The sequence below is a fragment of the Rana temporaria genome, chromosome 12 (assembly GCF_905171775.1).
Source record: "Rana temporaria chromosome 12, aRanTem1.1, whole genome shotgun sequence".
Taxonomy (NCBI): Eukaryota; Metazoa; Chordata; class Amphibia; order Anura; family Ranidae; genus Rana; species Rana temporaria.
In genome coordinates, this window is record NC_053500.1 from 124872206 (window position 1) to 124889253 (window position 17048).

At 46.1% G+C, this 17048-nt stretch overlaps 1 protein-coding gene across 1 annotated transcript; it reads left to right on the forward strand.

The window, feature by feature from the left end:
• The first annotated feature begins 8600 nt into the window (after nucleotides 1-8600).
• On the forward strand, nucleotides 8601-16838 carry MANBAL (mannosidase beta like). The gene is made up of 3 exons (XM_040330542.1): nucleotides 8601-8794; nucleotides 12071-12238; nucleotides 16331-16838. Exons 2-3 carry the CDS (start codon nucleotides 12089-12091, stop codon nucleotides 16436-16438), a joined length of 258 nt encoding a protein of 85 aa, XP_040186476.1. The 5' UTR covers nucleotides 8601-8794; nucleotides 12071-12088; the 3' UTR covers nucleotides 16439-16838.
• Nucleotides 16839-17048: the final 210 nt, after the last annotated feature.

Sequence of the window (17048 nt, forward strand, 5' to 3'; positions counted from 1 at the left end):
ATAATAGACCTAATAATAATAATATAACTAATAATAATAATTAATAATAGACCTAATAATAATAATAGTAATAATAATAATATAAATAATAATAATAATAGACATAATAATATTAATAAAACTAATAATAATAATAGTAATATTAGAGATAATAATAATTAATAATAGACCTAATAATAATAATATAACTAATAATAATAATAATAATAATAATAATAATAGGGATAATAATAGACCTAATAATAATAATAGTAATAATAGAACTAATAAGAGACAAAATAATAGACCTAATAATAATAATTAATAATAGACATAATAATAATAATAGTAATAATAGAATAATAATAATAATAATAATAATAGACATATTAATAATAATAATAATTAATAATAGACCTAATAATAATAGTAATAATAGAATTAATAATAATAATAATAATAATAATTGAGATAATAATAATAATTAATATTAGAGATAATAATAATAATAATTAATATTAGACCTAATAATAATAATAATAATAATAATAATAGTAATAATATAACTAATAATAATAATAGACATAATAATAATTAATAATAGACCTAATAATAATAATATAACTAATAATAATAATTATAGCGATAATAATAATAATAAACCTAATAATAGTAATAATATAACTAATAAGAGAGATAATAATAATAATAATAATAATAATAATAATAATAATAATAATTAATACTAGACCTAATAATAATAATATAATAATAATAATAATAATAATAATAATAGAAATAATAATAATAATAATAATAATAATTAATAATAGACCTAATAATAATAATAGTAATAATAGAACTAATAATAATAAATATATTGCTTGCTCTCTATAGATAATTAGACTCATCAGCTCCCGATCGTTACTCAAGACCGTTTTTTAACAGCGCAATCTCCATACTGAGAGCAAGCAGTGAGCGCATTCTCGGCACAGAAATCTCATTGGTGCGTGTGTGTGGCATGTAGGCATTAAAGCCCGCCCTCTTTTACGCTGCACATATGCATTAACCACTTCAGCCCTGGAGGATTTGGCTGCCCAATGACCGGGCCATTTCTTGCGTTTCGCCACTGCGTCGCTTTAACTGACAATTGCGCGGTCGCGCAACGTTGCACCCAAACAAAATTGACGTCCTTTTTTCCCCACAAATAGAGATTTCATTTGGTGGTATTTGATCACCTCTGCGGTTTTTATTTTTTGCGCTATAAACAAAAAAAGAGCGACGATTTTGGAAAAAAATCTATATTTTTTACTTTTTGCTATAATAAATATCCCCCCAAAAATATATATAAAAACAAATTGTTTTCCTCAGTTTAGGCCGATACATATTCTTCTACATATTTTTGGTAAAAAACATTTATTACATTATTATATTATATTGCAGCTTACCAAATCTTAGATGCGATGGCTGCATTTGTTTTCTTTTTTAGCCTTTCCTTCTTTTTTTTCACCTGATGATCTGGCAAGTGAGGATTCATTCACAGCACTCCCTTCTTCTCCACAAATTGTGATAGCGCTATAATGCAAACAGGCACAAGCGCTCTTCTTCTTCAGATCTGTACTATAGAAAGGAGAGGGGGCGCACCATCTAAGTGTAACCTGTATTAACAATTGGAATAGATTATGATATGACTCACTTCTAAGTCAGGATTAGCGTGTGAAGGTAGTCCTCTGAGGTATGAGAGGTATCAATGATCGGCAAGCAAGAGGCTGGTAGATGCAGAGGTTGGCAGGTAAGCTGCTGGTATTGGCAGAGCTTGGCAGAAGCGGCTCTAGGCTTTGTAAGGCCTTAGGCAAAACTTGACATGGAGCCCCACTCAATGGGAAAAATAATTCAAGGACAAGAGCCTCTTCCCCACAACCCTGGCCGGTGGTTGTGGGGGTCTGTGGGCAGGGGGCTTATCGGAATCTGGAAGCCCCCTTAACCAAGCGGCCCCCAGATTCTGCTCTTTAATAACTAAGGGGCGGCGGCCACCCCGTGATGTCACCTGGTGAACTTGCCCTTTGTGACGACATTGACTGAGGGCATTGACGTCACAAGGGGTGGTGTCACCGATATTCACTGGTTGTTAGGGACACTGGCGGCCCCGCTCCTGAGTCAGGGCTCTTAACGCTGCCTGAGCACAGCAGCGTTAAAGCGGGAGTTCACCCATTTAAAAAAAAAAAAAAAATCTCCCCTTAGCTTCCTGCTCGTTCGGTCTAGGGGAATCGGCTATTTATATTAAAATATGTGCAGTACTTACCCGTTTTCGAGCTGCATCTTCTTCCGTCGCTTCCGGGTATGGGTCTTCGGGAGCGGGCGTTCCTTCTTGATTGACAACCTTCCGAGAGGCTTCCGACGGTCGCATCCATCGCGTCACTCGTAGCCGAAAGAAGCCGAACGTCGGTGCGGCTCTATACTGCGCCTGCGCACCGACGTTCGGCTTCTTTCGGAAAATCGTGACGCGATGGATGCGACCGTCGGAAGCCTCTCGGAAACCTGTCAATCAAGAAGGAACGCCCATTCCCGAAGCCCATACCCGGAAGCGACGGAGAGGATGCGTCTCGTAAACGGGTAAGTACTGCTCATATTTTAAAATAAATTGCCGATTCCCCTAGTAATAACGAGCAGGAATCTAAGGGGGAAAAGTGCCCTCTAAGGGTGAACCCCCGCTTTAAGGTCCCCTGTCCCTCAAAACAGGGGTAATGCATTGGGCAAGTTAGTCAGCCGCAAGGGCCCTGTGAGTGCGAGGCTTTAGGCGACCGCCTGATTTGCCTAATTAAAGAGCCACCTCTGGAGCTCGGCTTAGATGCGAGAATAATAGATGAAAAGGATGACTGCTGTGCTTGGAGGGCAATCTGTCACAATTGTCAAAAAAAAAAGAAAACTGATGCAGCAACCACATCTAATCCCTCAAGAACCAGGCTGAGCACAACACAGGCAGTCTAGAGTTATGTGGTGACAAAGTTATCAGTAAACCAAGGACAGAACCAGGACCAAGAAAAGGGACCTGTTGCTTTGGCCGTTAACACCTACTTCAGTCTGATACTAAATATGCTGCATGTAGTACTCAAGAATGCCCAATAGATGGAGCAGGTGCACACTTAAAGTGACACTAAACTCTGGATACAAAGAAGAAAATTATTTTCAAGTATGTATTCTTAAAGCGGACCTTCAGCCATCTTTATTCAACTTTCCATCTATTAAATCTTCTGCCCTTGTTGTTTTAATGTTGGATAGTAAAACATATTTTTTCTGCCAGTAAAAACCGTATACAGCCCACTTAATGTTTCTTGTCTGGTAAAAAGAGTGAGGGGTAAGAGTTAAAGCGGAGGTCTGACAATTTTTATTTATTTTTTTAAAGTCAGCAGCTACAAATACTGAAGCTGCTGACTTTTAATATATGGACACTTACCTGTCCAGGGCTCCCACGATGTCGGCACCCGAAGCCGATCTATCACTCGGCTCTCGGGTGCTGCCACCGCCATCTTTAGTGAGGGAATCAGGAAGTGAAGCCTTGCGGTTTGACTTCCTGGCTCCCTACTGTGCATGCACGACTCGTGCTGCACAATTTCACTGGTCCCTGCTGTCTTCTGGGACCTGTGTGTCTCCCAGAAGACAGTGGGGGGACGAAGGAAGTGGCGTAGATACCCGCGCCACCCGCGGGTATCTATGCCCAGAGGTGGAAGCAAATACCTGTATTACACAGGTATCTGCTCCCCCTTGAAAGGTGCCAAATGTGACACCGGAGGGGGGGGGGGGGGAGCCGAAAAGCGTTTTGGGTGGAACTCCACTTTAAGGTTAGGTTAGGATTAGGGAATGGGGTTTGTCTCCTCCCCCCTTCAGTGCCACATTTGGCACCTTTCGGGGGGACAGGATGCCTGTCTTTGACAAGCATCCTGTTCTTACTTCCGGGAGCCAAGGCCGTGGCTATTGACATCACCTCCCGGCTCCCACCTCCCTCCCCCTCCTCCCACTGTCGCTGGGCCAGTAGGAGAAAGGAGCAGAGCCTCGCGCATGCGCAGTAGGGTTCCCGGTGTGAAGCCATAAGGTTACACTGCCGAGTTCCCTTACCTGCAATGGTGGTAGCAGCACCCGACACCTGATGGAAACATCAGCTGCGGTGCCGACATCGCTGGACTCCAGGACAGGTAAGTGTCCTATTATTAAAAGTCAGCAGCTACAGTATGTGTAGTTGCTGGTTTTTAATTTCTGCAGCAGTGGGCGGACCTCCGCTTTAATACTACTACTATTACTACTAATAATAATAAATAAATAAATGTAAAATAAATACAGAAAAAATAAATAAATACAATAAATAATAAGTATGTAATAATAAATAATTAACCCCTAACCTTAAAATAATAATAATAATAATAATAATAATAATAATAATAATAATAATACTAATAATAATTAACCATCCTAACCCATCACAAAATAAATACATTATTATTATCAATAATAATAATAATAATAATAATAATAATACTTTATTATTATCATCATTATTACTAAATATATATATATTTGGGGGAGTGGTTATTTATTCTTATTTAATTTTTATTATTATTAATTTATTTAATTTGTTTTAAGGTTAGGGGTTAATTTTTATATATTTATGTATTATTACATATTATTCACTGTATTTATGGTGATTTTTAGTTATTTGTGTTTTATTTTACATTTATTTATTTATATATTTTTACTAGTTTTTTTTTTCTATGTTTTGATTTGAGCAGAAAATTGTGCAAAAATATGCACAGAAAAAACAAAAATGCGCACAAAAACACGCAATCGGCGCGTTTCCTTTAATTTCTATGGTAATAAAAATGCGCAAATCTGCCCAATTTGAGCTACAAAAAAAATCTCTAGACCTTTTTGTTGAGCTTCAGGCGAATTGGAGTGGACATGTGAATCAACTCCATAGAGAAATATTGATTTTTTTTTTCTCCTCCAGTGTTTTGGAGCTTCATGCTACAAAACACTGTGGTGTGAATGGGGAGAGAGTCACTTTAAAATGACAACAATCACTTACTTGTCAGTGACTTTTTCTCCATATTATGGGGCATTAGCTGCATCAAAATTAAATGAGACACATTTCATTGGTCAGAAATCAGATAAAAGCTGATTTCGGAGTTAGCTGCACTATGGCAGTGAAGGACTTCAAATCAAGTCCCCCTTGTCTGGATGGCTGTGGAGTGAGCATTACAGGGGTTGATATGCAATAAGGTAAAAAAATGATGCGCCCGCGGGTCCCACAATTGGGGTCCGGTGCGCTCCTTTACACCGATTCTGGTACCAATCAGATGCGAATTTTCTGCCTAAATTCACACCTGAAACTGAGCCAAAGACGCACAGGACCTTTTTCCAATGCAGACCGCGGCCGCCCTGGAGCTGTGTGAACCGGTTCCATTGAGGGCCACACTCTCCTGTCATGTGAATTTGATGGCTCTTTACCATGTGATCAGCTGTGTCCAATCACAGATGATCACATTGTAAACAGACTTGCCGGGTATCGACAGTACTTTCCTTATGTGTTGTCACACCATAAGGTAAGGAGAGCCAGTAACCAGCAATTTTGGCAGGCACATTTACACCGATAATCAGTGCCCTGATTGGGGAGGGAAGGAGGGGGGTATTGATGATTAGTGGGGGGGGGGGTAAGGACATTGGTACTGAAGGAAGGAGGAGGGGTGTCGATGCTCGGGGGGGGGGGGGGGTAAAGACATTGATGCTCTGTGGGGGGCTCATTATTGCTCAGTGGGAGACAGGAATATTGGTACTGAGGGAAGAAGGGGGGGGGGGGGGGTTAAGGACATTGGTGCTCTGTGGGGGGGGGCTTATTTTTGCGCAGTGGAGAGACGGGAACATTGGTACTCAGGGGAGTAGATGGATACTTATGCTTGGGAATGGGTGGGTAAGGACATTGGTACTGAGAGAAGGAAGGGGGTATCAATGATCCGGGGGGTAAGGACATTGGTGCTCTGTGGGGGGGGGGGGGGGGGGCTTATTATTGCGCAGTGGAGAGACAGGAACATTGGTACTCAGGGGAGGAGATGGATACTGATGCTTGGGAATGGGTGGGTAAGGACATTGGTACTGAGAGAAGGAAGGGGGTATCAATGATCCGGGGGGGGGGGTAAGGACATTGGTGCTCTGTGGGGGGGGGGCTTATTTTTGCGCAGTGGAGAGACAGGAACATTGGTACTCAGGGGAGTAGATGGATACTGATGCTTGGGAATGGGTGGTGGGTAAGGACATTGGTACTGAGAGAAGGAAGGGGGTATTAATGATCGGGGGGATAAGGACATTGGTGCTCTGTGGGGGGGGGGGCTTATTATTGCGCAGTGGAGAGACAGGAACATTGGTACTCAGGGGAGGAGGGGGATACCGATGCTCAGGAAGGGGGGTAAGGACTTTGGTACTGAGGGAAGGAGGGGGTATCGATGATCGGAGGGTAAGGACTAGGGTTGTCCCGATACCACTTTTTTAGGACCGAGTACAAGTACCGATACTTTTTTTCAAGTAGTCGCCGATACCGAATACCGATACTTTTTTTAAATGTGTCCCCAAATGCAGCCATGTCCCCCCCATATGCAGCCATGTCCCCCCACATATGCAGCCATGTCCCTCTAGCCATGTCCCTCACATATGCAGCCATGTCCCTCTAGCCATGTCCCTCACATATGCAGCCATGTCCCTCTAGCCATGTCCCTCACATATGCAGCCATGTCCCTCTAGCCATGTCCCTCACATATGCAGCCATGTCCCTCACATATGCAGCCATGTCCCTCTAGCCATGTCCCTCACATATGCAGCAATGTCCCTCTAGCCATGTCCCTCACATATGCAGCCATGTCCCTCACATATGCAGCCATGTCCCTCTGGCCATGTCCCTCACATATGCAGCCATGTCCCTCTAGCCATGTCCCTCACATATGCAGCCATGTCCCTCACATATGCAGCCATGTCCCTCTAGCCATGTCCCTCACATATGCAGCAATGTCCCTCTAGCCATGTCCCTCACATATGCAGCCATGTCCCTCTAGCCATGTCCCTCACATATGCAGCCATGTCCCTCACATATGCAGCAATGTCCCTCTAGCCATGTCCCTCACATATGCAGCAATGTCCCTCTAGCCATGTCCCTCGATGCGGCGGCGCGATGCGGCGGCAGCGGCGGGGGGGAAAGTATTCTATTTAGGTATCGGGGGTATTTGCGCGAGTACGAGTACTCCCGCAAATACTCGGTATCGGTCCCGATACCGATACTGGTATCGGTATCTGGACAACCCTAGTAAGGACATTGATACTGAGGGAAGGGGGGATATCGATGCTCGGGGAGGGGAGGTAAGGACATTGGTGCTCTGTGGGGGGGGCTTATTATTGCGCAGTGGAGAGACAGGAACATTGGTACTCAGGGGAGGAGGGGGGTACCGATGCTCAGGAAGGGGGGTAAGGACTTTGGTACTGAGGGAAGGAGGGGGTATCGATGATCGGAGGGTAAGGACATTGATACTGAGGGAAGGGGGGATATCGATGCTCGGGGAGGGGAGGTAAGGACATTGGTGCTCTGTGGGGGGGGGGGCTTATTATTGCGCAGTGGAGAGACAGGAACATTGGTACTCAGGGGAGGAGGGGGGTACCGATGCTCAGGAAGGGGGGTAAGGACTTTGGTACTGAGGGAAGGAGGGGGTATCGATGATCGGAGGGTAAGGACATTGATACTGAGGGAAGGGGGGATATCGATGCTCGGGAGGGGAGGTAAGGACACTGGTGCTCCGTGGGGGGCTCATTATTGCTCAGTGGAGAGACAGGAATATTAGTACTGAGGGAAGGAAGGGGTACCGATGCTCGGGAAGGGGGGGGGGTAAGGACATTGTTGCTCAGGGGAGGTGGGATGGGGGCATTGGTGGGGGGAGAGGGAGGTGCCTGGGAACTGACAACCAATAGGAGGCCAGTAAAGTTTGCCTGCACCTCCTATGAGGAAAGGGCCCAGCCCCCAGCCCTGTCTGTACATTGCAGTGTATGGTCAGTATCGGCAGTACTGGGGACATAGGAGGGGCTCAGTAATCAGCGTTCTCGTTCAGAATTTAGTTATGCAATTCCCGCCACTCCTCCTGTTGTACATTGTGTGAGAATACAGTGTGTGACAATACATTGTGCCCTCCACACATCATATAATGAGGACATCTCGGTGGGCGGGTTGTTTAGTCGGCTGTCTCCTAGCAGCAGATTGCACGGCGCACAGCGCCACCTAGAGGACAAGTGTTGAAGTGCAGGAAAGCGGAGCGCTGGCAGTGTCGGGGAACATGCAGACTGCTGTCCCTCAGCCGAGGGGCCCCTCATCATCCGGGCACTGCACCGCAGGGCTGGGCGGTCCATACCACCTAGGCCAGTGATGGCGAACCTCGGCACCCCAGATGTTTTGGAACTACATTTCCCATGATGCTCCACTGCACTGCAGAGTGCATAAGGATCATGGGAAATGTAGTTCCAAAACATCTGGGGTGCCAAGGTTCGCCATCACTGACCTAGGCAGTTCGACAAATTTAACCGAGAACCCAATTTTGAAGGAAGCGGCCATCTTCATGGAGATCGGGAACAGCTAAGTTCTCTAGGAGGAAATAAAAAAAAAAGGCTACAGGAAAATGGCGGAACTGGGGACATAAATATACTGAGCACTAGAGCCGAGGGGGGAGGAGGGAGTCGCATCACTTCCTGACAGTGGGAAGCGTCCGATCCGGGGTCCAGAGGCGTCTGATCGTTGTGTGTAAGTGAGATCTGTCCATACACAGCACCCCATTATATACCGATCTCCTCACAATCCCATTGTGTCAGAGCGGATAGTGCGCCCCCTTCTGTCCGTAAGAGACACAACACTCCATGAGAACAGTCCACTCTTCTTCCCTCCTCATCCTTCTTACATTCTCTCTTCCTTTCTATCCCCTCTTCTCTCCTTCTCTTTCTTCTACTTTCCTTCTCTCTATACACTTTTCTTTTTGGTTCAAACAGTGCACTGTACAAAAAAAATTCTGCCCCCCCCCCACTATCAACACACACACAATGCTATTGTATTCTGACAGTGAGGCCCCCCTCCCCCGCCAGAATACACAGATCAGTCCTATGATTATTGGCTGCATGCACTGATTGGATGCTGGTTTACCAACTGCGCTACACACACAGCGAACGTCATCCGCTTCCTGCCGAACAGAATGATTTTCAGACCAAAGCCCCGTACACACGATCGGATTTTCTTCTAAAGCCCCGTACACACGATCCGAAAATCGTACGAAAAATGCCGCTTTCAAAGCAATCGTACGATAATCGGATCGTTAGTACAGAGCTTTCGAGAGCCGATCACGACAGTTCATCCGATATTATTCCATCGGACATGCACGGAATTTCTTTCCGTACGATGCCAGATCGTACGATTTTCGTTTAACCAGTACAACTGTCGTTCGAAAATGCAGTACAAATGCATTACAACACATGACATCACCTCCGATTTTTTTTTCTTTGTCGTACGAGAATTTTTTGTGACTTTAGTAAACTCATCAGATTCGACGTGAGATTAGCATTAAAAAAAAAATGAACGATTATTTGTCCGATAATCTCATCGGGGCAGATCGGCGTCGGGCGTAGCGTATCTAAGATACACTACGCCGCCGTAACTTACTTTTTTATTTTCGAATCCTCAAAGAATACGCGCCGTAAGTTACGGCGGCGTAGTGTATCTTTGGCGGCGTAAGGGCGCGCAATTCAATTCGATGTAATGGGGGCGTGTTTTATGTAAATACGTCGTGACCCGACGTAAACAACGTTTTTTTTTGAACGGCGCATGCGCCGTCCTTGGGGGTATCCCAGTGCGCATGCTCGAAATTAAACCGGAACAAGCCAATGCTTACGACGGTGACGTCATTCTACGCAAATCCCTATTCGCGAACTACTTACGCAAACGACATAACATTTTTAAAATTCGACCCGGGAACGACGGCCATACTTAACATTGGCAACTATACGCCGGAAAAAGCCGAACGCAAATGACGTAAAAAAATGCGCCGGACGTACGTTCGTGGATCGCCGTATCTAGCTAATTTGCATACTCGGCGCGAATAGTTTTGTGTGTATTCTTTAGTTTCCGATCATGCTTATGCCCCGTACACACGATCGGAATTTCCGATGGCCTAAAACCCAATAGAATTTTTTCGTCGGAATTCTGTTCAAGCTGTCTTGCATACACACTGTCAGTCCAAAACGCGGTGACGTAAAACACTATGATGAGCTGAGAAAAATAAAATGTAATGCTTCCGAGCATGCGTCGACTTGATGCATGGGTTTTTTCTCTGTCGGAGTTGCACACAGACAATCGGAATTCCCTATGTTTTTTTTTTTTCCATCGCAAAAAAAATAAGACATGTTCTATTTGTAAACACCGACGGAAAAAAAGTCCGATGGGGCCCACACAAAAGTCCATCATATTTTTTATTTATTTTTTCATCGGAAATTCAAATCGTGTGTACGCGGCATTAGTCTTGCTCTTCCGATTTGTATTTCTGACGAAAACCGCACTAATTATACGAAAATCGGAAGTTGAGTTCACGTACGATGAAAATTTTATAGTCTGCACATCCAGCTTTTGTAGTACGAAAAATCGTAATCGCGCCCGCAGAGATTTGGGTCTCAGGTAAGTACAACGGCGGGGGCTCGGGTTGGGGGGGCAGTGACAGCGAGGTGATTACAACCCCTTTAAAGCGGAGTTCCACCCAAAAGTGGAACTTCCGCTTAATCCACTCCATGTAATTTTTTTGGGAGGGGGGCTTCAGGAGGAGTGGGACTTCCTGTCCCACTTCCTCCTTCCGCCGAGGGGCTGCTAAGGTGATACGTCAGATCGCCTTTTGGCAGCCCCTCCCTGTAGGCGATCGCCTGGGACACGTGACAGGTCCCAGGCGATCGCCTGTCCAATCGGATGGCGCAGTGCCGCTCACGCATGTGCAATGGGTGCCCGGCCGTGAAGCCGAAAGCTGTCACGGCCGGGTGCCCACACTTAGAATGAAGACGCCGGTCGGAGAGGGGGGGAGAGGAGGGGACCCCCGGCGCATCGCTGGAACGTGGAGCAGGTAAGTGTATGTTTATTAAAAGCCAGCAGCTACACTTTTTGTAGCTGCTGACTTTTAAAGCGGAGGTTCACCCTAAAAACATTTTTCTAACATTACATTGTGTTCACTTCCAACATTGACAGTATGCTGATTTTTTTTTTTTTTTTGCTGTACATACCGTTGTATAGCTATTTCCCCCCCCCGGCTTCTGGGTACTGGCTCCCGCGGGAGTGGGCGTTCCTATGCAGAGGCTAAGTGATTGACGTGATGACAAAAACTTCCCCCCGGCGCATACAGCGCGTCACCAGTTTCCGAAAGAAGCCGAACGTCGGTGTGCAGGCGCCGTATAGAGCCGACTTGCAGTTCGGCTTCTTTCGGAAACTTGTGACGCGCCTTATGCGCCGGGGGGAAGTTTTTGTCATCACGTCAATCACTTAGCCTCTGCATAGGAACGCCCACTCCCGCGGGAGCCAGTAGCCGGGGAGGGGATAGCTATACGACGGTATGTACAGCAAAAAAAATAAAAATCAGCATACTGTCAATGTTGGAAGTGAGCACAATGTAATGTTAGAAAAATGTTTTTAGGGTGAACCTCCGCTTTAATAAACATTAAAAATGACTGGAACTCCCCTTTTAAAGCAGAAGTTCCACTTTTGGGTGGAACTCCGCTTTTATTGTATTTTTAAATGCAGATAGTATAAAGCTGAAAGTGGTTCTAAAAGTGGAAGGTTTTTAGACTGCAGTATGTTAAAAAAAATAAAAAAAATTCTTGGACCGGAAACAGGAAGCCCTGTGCCAGGAGGCTTGGTGCCGGGTACCTTGACTTTTGTGTGTAATGGAGGTCCCCCAGATTTCTACACATCTATCTTGCATAGGGCATTTGGGCATGATTGAATTGTCGCCTGGCGCTGGCATATATATTCATTTTAATAGTGATTGTGTGGTTGCAGGTTACAAGTCCAATAAGGATGGCAGAGTCTCTGGATCTCTCACCCCCAGACATTCCGGAAGCCAGCTTTCTAGAGATCTTACTCCGCTATGGACTGTTCTGCGGAGCGATCTTTCAGCTCATCTGCATCCTGGCCGTTATATTCCCCGGAAGCAAGTCACAGGACACGGTGAGAGGTTTTAGAAGTAATCAAACTATGTCTAATTTTTTTTTTTTTAGGATGCTGTTCAGAGATGTAGGGCACTCAACTAAAAGAAAATCGAGGGCTGCCCAAGGTTTCTGGACCCTATTGGAGGATAAGCAGCTATCATAAATTCAGGGAGGTGCTGCCAGACACCTATTCAATTCAGAGACAGTCTATCCACTTCAAAACCGCAATGCGTACCATATTTGCCGGCGTATAAGATGACCCCCTAATTTTCCATGAAAAATGTTGGTTTTGGGATATACTCGCCATATAAGACGACCCCCTTCCTACTAGTCTTTCTGGAAGCTGAGGGGGAGCCAGAACCGCTGACAGAAACAGGCTTTTTCAAATCTCACTGTGCCATTACATTACATGCCTCACTGTGCCATTACATTACATGCCTCACTGTGCCATTACATTACTTGCCCCCACTGTGCCATTACATCACTTGCCCCCACTGTGCCATCACTTGCCCCCACTGTGCCATCACTTGCCCCCCACTGTGCCACCACTTGCCCCCCACTTTCCCCCCACTGTGCCATCACTTTCCCCCACTGTGCCAACAGTGCCATCACTCACATTTTGCTGATTCTGACTTGCAGGCGGTGACAGTCTCCATCTGCTGCGAGCGTCCATGATTTGAAAGCCGCGCCTTCTCCTCAGACTGTCCTGTGATAGGCGGAACACAAATTTTTCCAGCAGCGCCTCTGTTCTGTGTTCCGCCTATCACAGACGTCCTCTCGTCCGAGGATGAGAAGGCATCTGTGATAGGAGGAACACAGAACAGAGGCGCTGCTGGAAAAATTTGTGTTCCGCCTATCACAGGACACTGAGGAGAAGGAGCGGCTTTTAAATCATTGACGCTCGCAGCTTTTAAATCATGTACGCTCGCGGCTTTTAAATCATGTACGCTCGCAGCAGACGGAGACTGTCACCGGCGTATAAGACGACCCCCGACTTTGGATGCATTTTTTTGCATCCAAAAAGTCATCTTATATGCCGGAAAATACGGTGTATATATACGTTGTGTCTTTGAAGTGGTTTACCAGGGTTGTGGCTGAAGCTATCAGCCATAACCCCGGTATTTTTTTATTTTTTTCAACCCCCGGTTGTCTTTTTTATAAAAGCATTCTGAGTGGCTAATTAGCCGCTGGATCGCTTTTAGAAGTAGTGGGAAGGGTCGTCCCCCTCCTCCCACTGCTCACCAGTGTTTCTCCAGCTTACTGTTCTTACCGGAGAGTCCAGGAAATAATTCCGGTAGCTGGTCACAGAGATGAGGAGAGACCATATCACCTCTATGATCTAGGACGGGCGTCAAACTCCATTTCATCGAGGGCCAAATCAGCATTATGGTTGCCCTCAAAGGGCCCATTTTATCTGTAAGACTGAATATCCAAAGCACCCCTTATATCAGAAGTTATTAAGAGCCCCCCCCCCTCATTATCAGTGTCGTGTCAAGTGTCTCCCACCCTCCCTTACATCACAGTGCACCCCCTTACTTTGCACTGCTGCCGGGAAGAAGCTGGGGGCGGAGCTGAGAAACAAAAAGTGCAGGGTCTGGAGGAAGACCAGAGGAGGGCTCAGGCGAGGCGGAGACGAGGGTTTGCTGTGGCTGGACCAGGATCTGTAGGAGTTCTGTCCTGCTCTCTGCTAACGACTGCTGAGATGGTGGGGGGCAGAAAAAAGCCTTTCTGCCGCTGCATAGAGAAGCGCAGGATCTGGTAGAGGAGTTCTGTCCTCTCTGCTGCCAACTGCTGAGACAAGGTGGGAGCAGAGATGGGGCTGCAGGAGAGGCATGAAATGGCCTGGAGGGCCGGATTCAGCCCACGGGCTTTCTGTTCGACACACGTGATCTAGGAGGACCAGAGCAACGTCATGATTTCCGGTCTAGGGTGGAAGTAAACAATTTTTTTTAAAGCATAAATTCAATGTTTTTGATCTGAAGGAAACATCTGAAATGAGGGGAAGCTCTGCTGACTTTAATCTTCCAATCATGCGCAAGCAAAAATGCTGTTTTTTGTTTTCCTTGCGTGTACCTCTCAGATCTACAGCGAGTGCACTTCCAAGTGCTCTTGTAGTGCACAGTGGATTTGCCCCCTATGGGCCAGATTCTCGTAGAAGAGCGTATCTTTGTTCCGGCGTAGCGTATCCTATTTACGTTACGCCTCCGCAACTTACACGGGCAAGTGCAGTATTCTCAAAGCACTTGCTCCGTAAGTTGCGGCGGCGTAGCGTAAATAGGCCGGTGTAAGCCCGCCTAATTCAAATGTGGAACAGGGGGGCGTGTTTTATGTAAATAACTTGTGAACCGACGTGATTGACGTTTTTCACGAACGGCGCATGCCCTGTCCGTGGAATATCCCAGTGTGCTTTGCGTCAAAGTACGCCGCAAGGACGTATTGGTTTCGACGTGAACGTAAATTACGTCCAGCCCCATTCACGGACGACTTACGCAAATGACGTCAAATTTTCAAAATTCGACACGGGAACGACGTCCATACTTAACATTGGTACTCCGCATGTACGCCTCATATAGCAGGGGTAACTTTACGCAGGGAAAAGCCTAACGTAAACGGCGTATCTGTACTGCGTCGGCCGGGCGTACGTTCGTGAATTCGCCTATCTAGCTGATTTACATATTTCTAGGCGTAAATCAGCAGACACGCCCCTAGCGGCCAGCGTAAATATGCAGTTAAGATCCGACGGCGTAAGAGACTTACGCCGGTCGGATCTAATACAAATCTATGCGTAACTGATTCTATGAATCAGGCGCATAGATACGACAGCTCAGACTCAGAGATACGCCGTCGTATCTCCTTTGAGAATCTGGGCCTATGTGTCTTATGGATGCATAGGGCAGGGCTTGGGAGCGAGCGCACACACCGGTGCTCCCATAGCAAGCGGCTTGCTCTTGGGGGATACTGGGCAAGGGGGAGGGGCCAGGAGCACCGGCGGGGGACCCCAGAAGAGGATCAGGGCTGCTCTGTGCAAAACCAATGCACAGAGCAGGTAAGTATGACATGTTTGGCATTTAAAAAACAGAACCTTTAAGTAAACGGAGCTGCACTTGCAGGGCTGTGGGCTTCTAGAGGGTAAAACGGGCAGTGAGGAGATGACCTATCACCTCGCCATCTATCACGCACCCTCTGAAAAGCAATTCTCTGCAGATTGCTCTTAAAAGGGCTACCATGAGTGTAAATCTGCCCTTATGCACCTGTATGGACAGGTCCATGGGCCCAGATTCAAAGAGATTTGCTCTTTTTTTGCGGAGGCACAGGGCAACGATTTTGCCCTGTGCCCCCGCAAATTTGCGCCGCTGCCCTCACGGAGCAGTAGCTCCGTAAATTGCGAGGGCGCGCCGGCAAAATTGCCCGGCGTAAGCGCGCGCAATGTAAATGATCCCGCCGGGGGCGGGAATCATTTAAATTAGGCGCGTTCCCGCGCCGATCGTAAAGCGCATGCTCCGTCGGAAAATTTTCCGGACGTGCATTGCGGCAAATGACGTCGCAAGGAATTAATTTGCTTTAAAGTGAACGTGAATGGCGTCCAGCGCCATTCACGATTCACTTACGCAAACGATGAAAAATTCGAACGTCGCGACACGGGAACGACGGGTATCCTTAGCATTGGCTGTGTCTGCTATTAGCAGGAGCAGCCTTACGCTAAGCACGCCGTACGGAAACGACGTAACTTGCGTACGCAGGGCCCGCGCAACAATTGTGAATCTGTGTTAATATGCAATTTGCATACTATACGCTGATCACAATGGGAGCGCCCCCTAGCGGTCAACGCAAGAATGCAGCCTAAAATCTGCGTGGCATAAGAGCCTTATGCCACGCAGATTTTAGGCTGCAGTCGGCGTTACGATGTTCCTGAATCAGGAGCATTCGTAACGCCGGAGCAAGTAAGCAATTGCGCTGCGTAACCTATGGTTACACAGGCGCAATTGCTTCTTGAATCTGGGCCATTGAAACCAATGATTTGCATTCAAATCCGTAAAAAATGCCTGAAAACCTAAAAACATTTTTGTTGCCCATATGCAAGAACCTTAATTGTTTTCATCCCCCTCACCAGGAACCTGATGCTTCGGAGGTAAAAAGCACAGATGTGTTGAGAAAACCCAAGCTGGCCACTGTGACGGCTGGTAAAAAGCAGAAGAAAGAGACCAAGAAGAAGAGGTGAAGGAGGTCGCCCCCTGCTGTCATTTCTGATAACCTCAGCCGGACTCATCACACTTTTCACATCTCACCTGGCCTGTCATAACGCTAATATGGTCCATTGTATATATTTGAATGCATAAAGGTTTGTTTAATAAAATAGCAAAAAGTGCGAAGTGGAATACCACGGTAGCCAATCAGAATCTTGTAACTTCAGTAATATGCGGTCTACCGTCTGTAATGTGAATTATTTTTGGTGCTATGGATAATGCACTGTGCACTTTGCTGCCTATGTGAATGAGCCTGATTATGAACAAAAGGCCTTTTACATCAAAGGTCTCTGAACGTTTAAAGTCCAACGCAGGACAGTATTTTTTTTCTTATATAAAATAGTCCCCAAGGCAATGTACAAAAAAAAAAAAAAGCAGTTAAAGCGACACTAAAGATAAAAAAACAACATGTTATACTTTCCTCCACTGTGCAGCTCGTTTTGCACACAGTGGCCCCGATCCACGTCTTCTGGGGTCCCTCGGCAGCCTCTCACGGCTCCCCCTCCGCAAGAGCTTTCCACCTTCATGCGAGCGAGCTCGCATGGTGGAAAGCTCTTGCGGGCGCGCTCCCGTGATTCAGCGGCG

What these genes read in the sequence shown, in the direction of transcription:
- MANBAL (XM_040330542.1), top strand. Translation starts at nt 12,089, where the DNA reads ATGGCAGAGTCTCTGGATCTCTCACCCCCAGACATTCCGGAAGCCAGC. An exon ending in GAAGCAAGTCACAGGACACG is followed by an intron (nt 12,239 to 16,330) that starts GTGAGAGGTTTT and finishes CCCCCTCACCAG; the next exon opens with GAACCTGATGCTTCGGAGGT.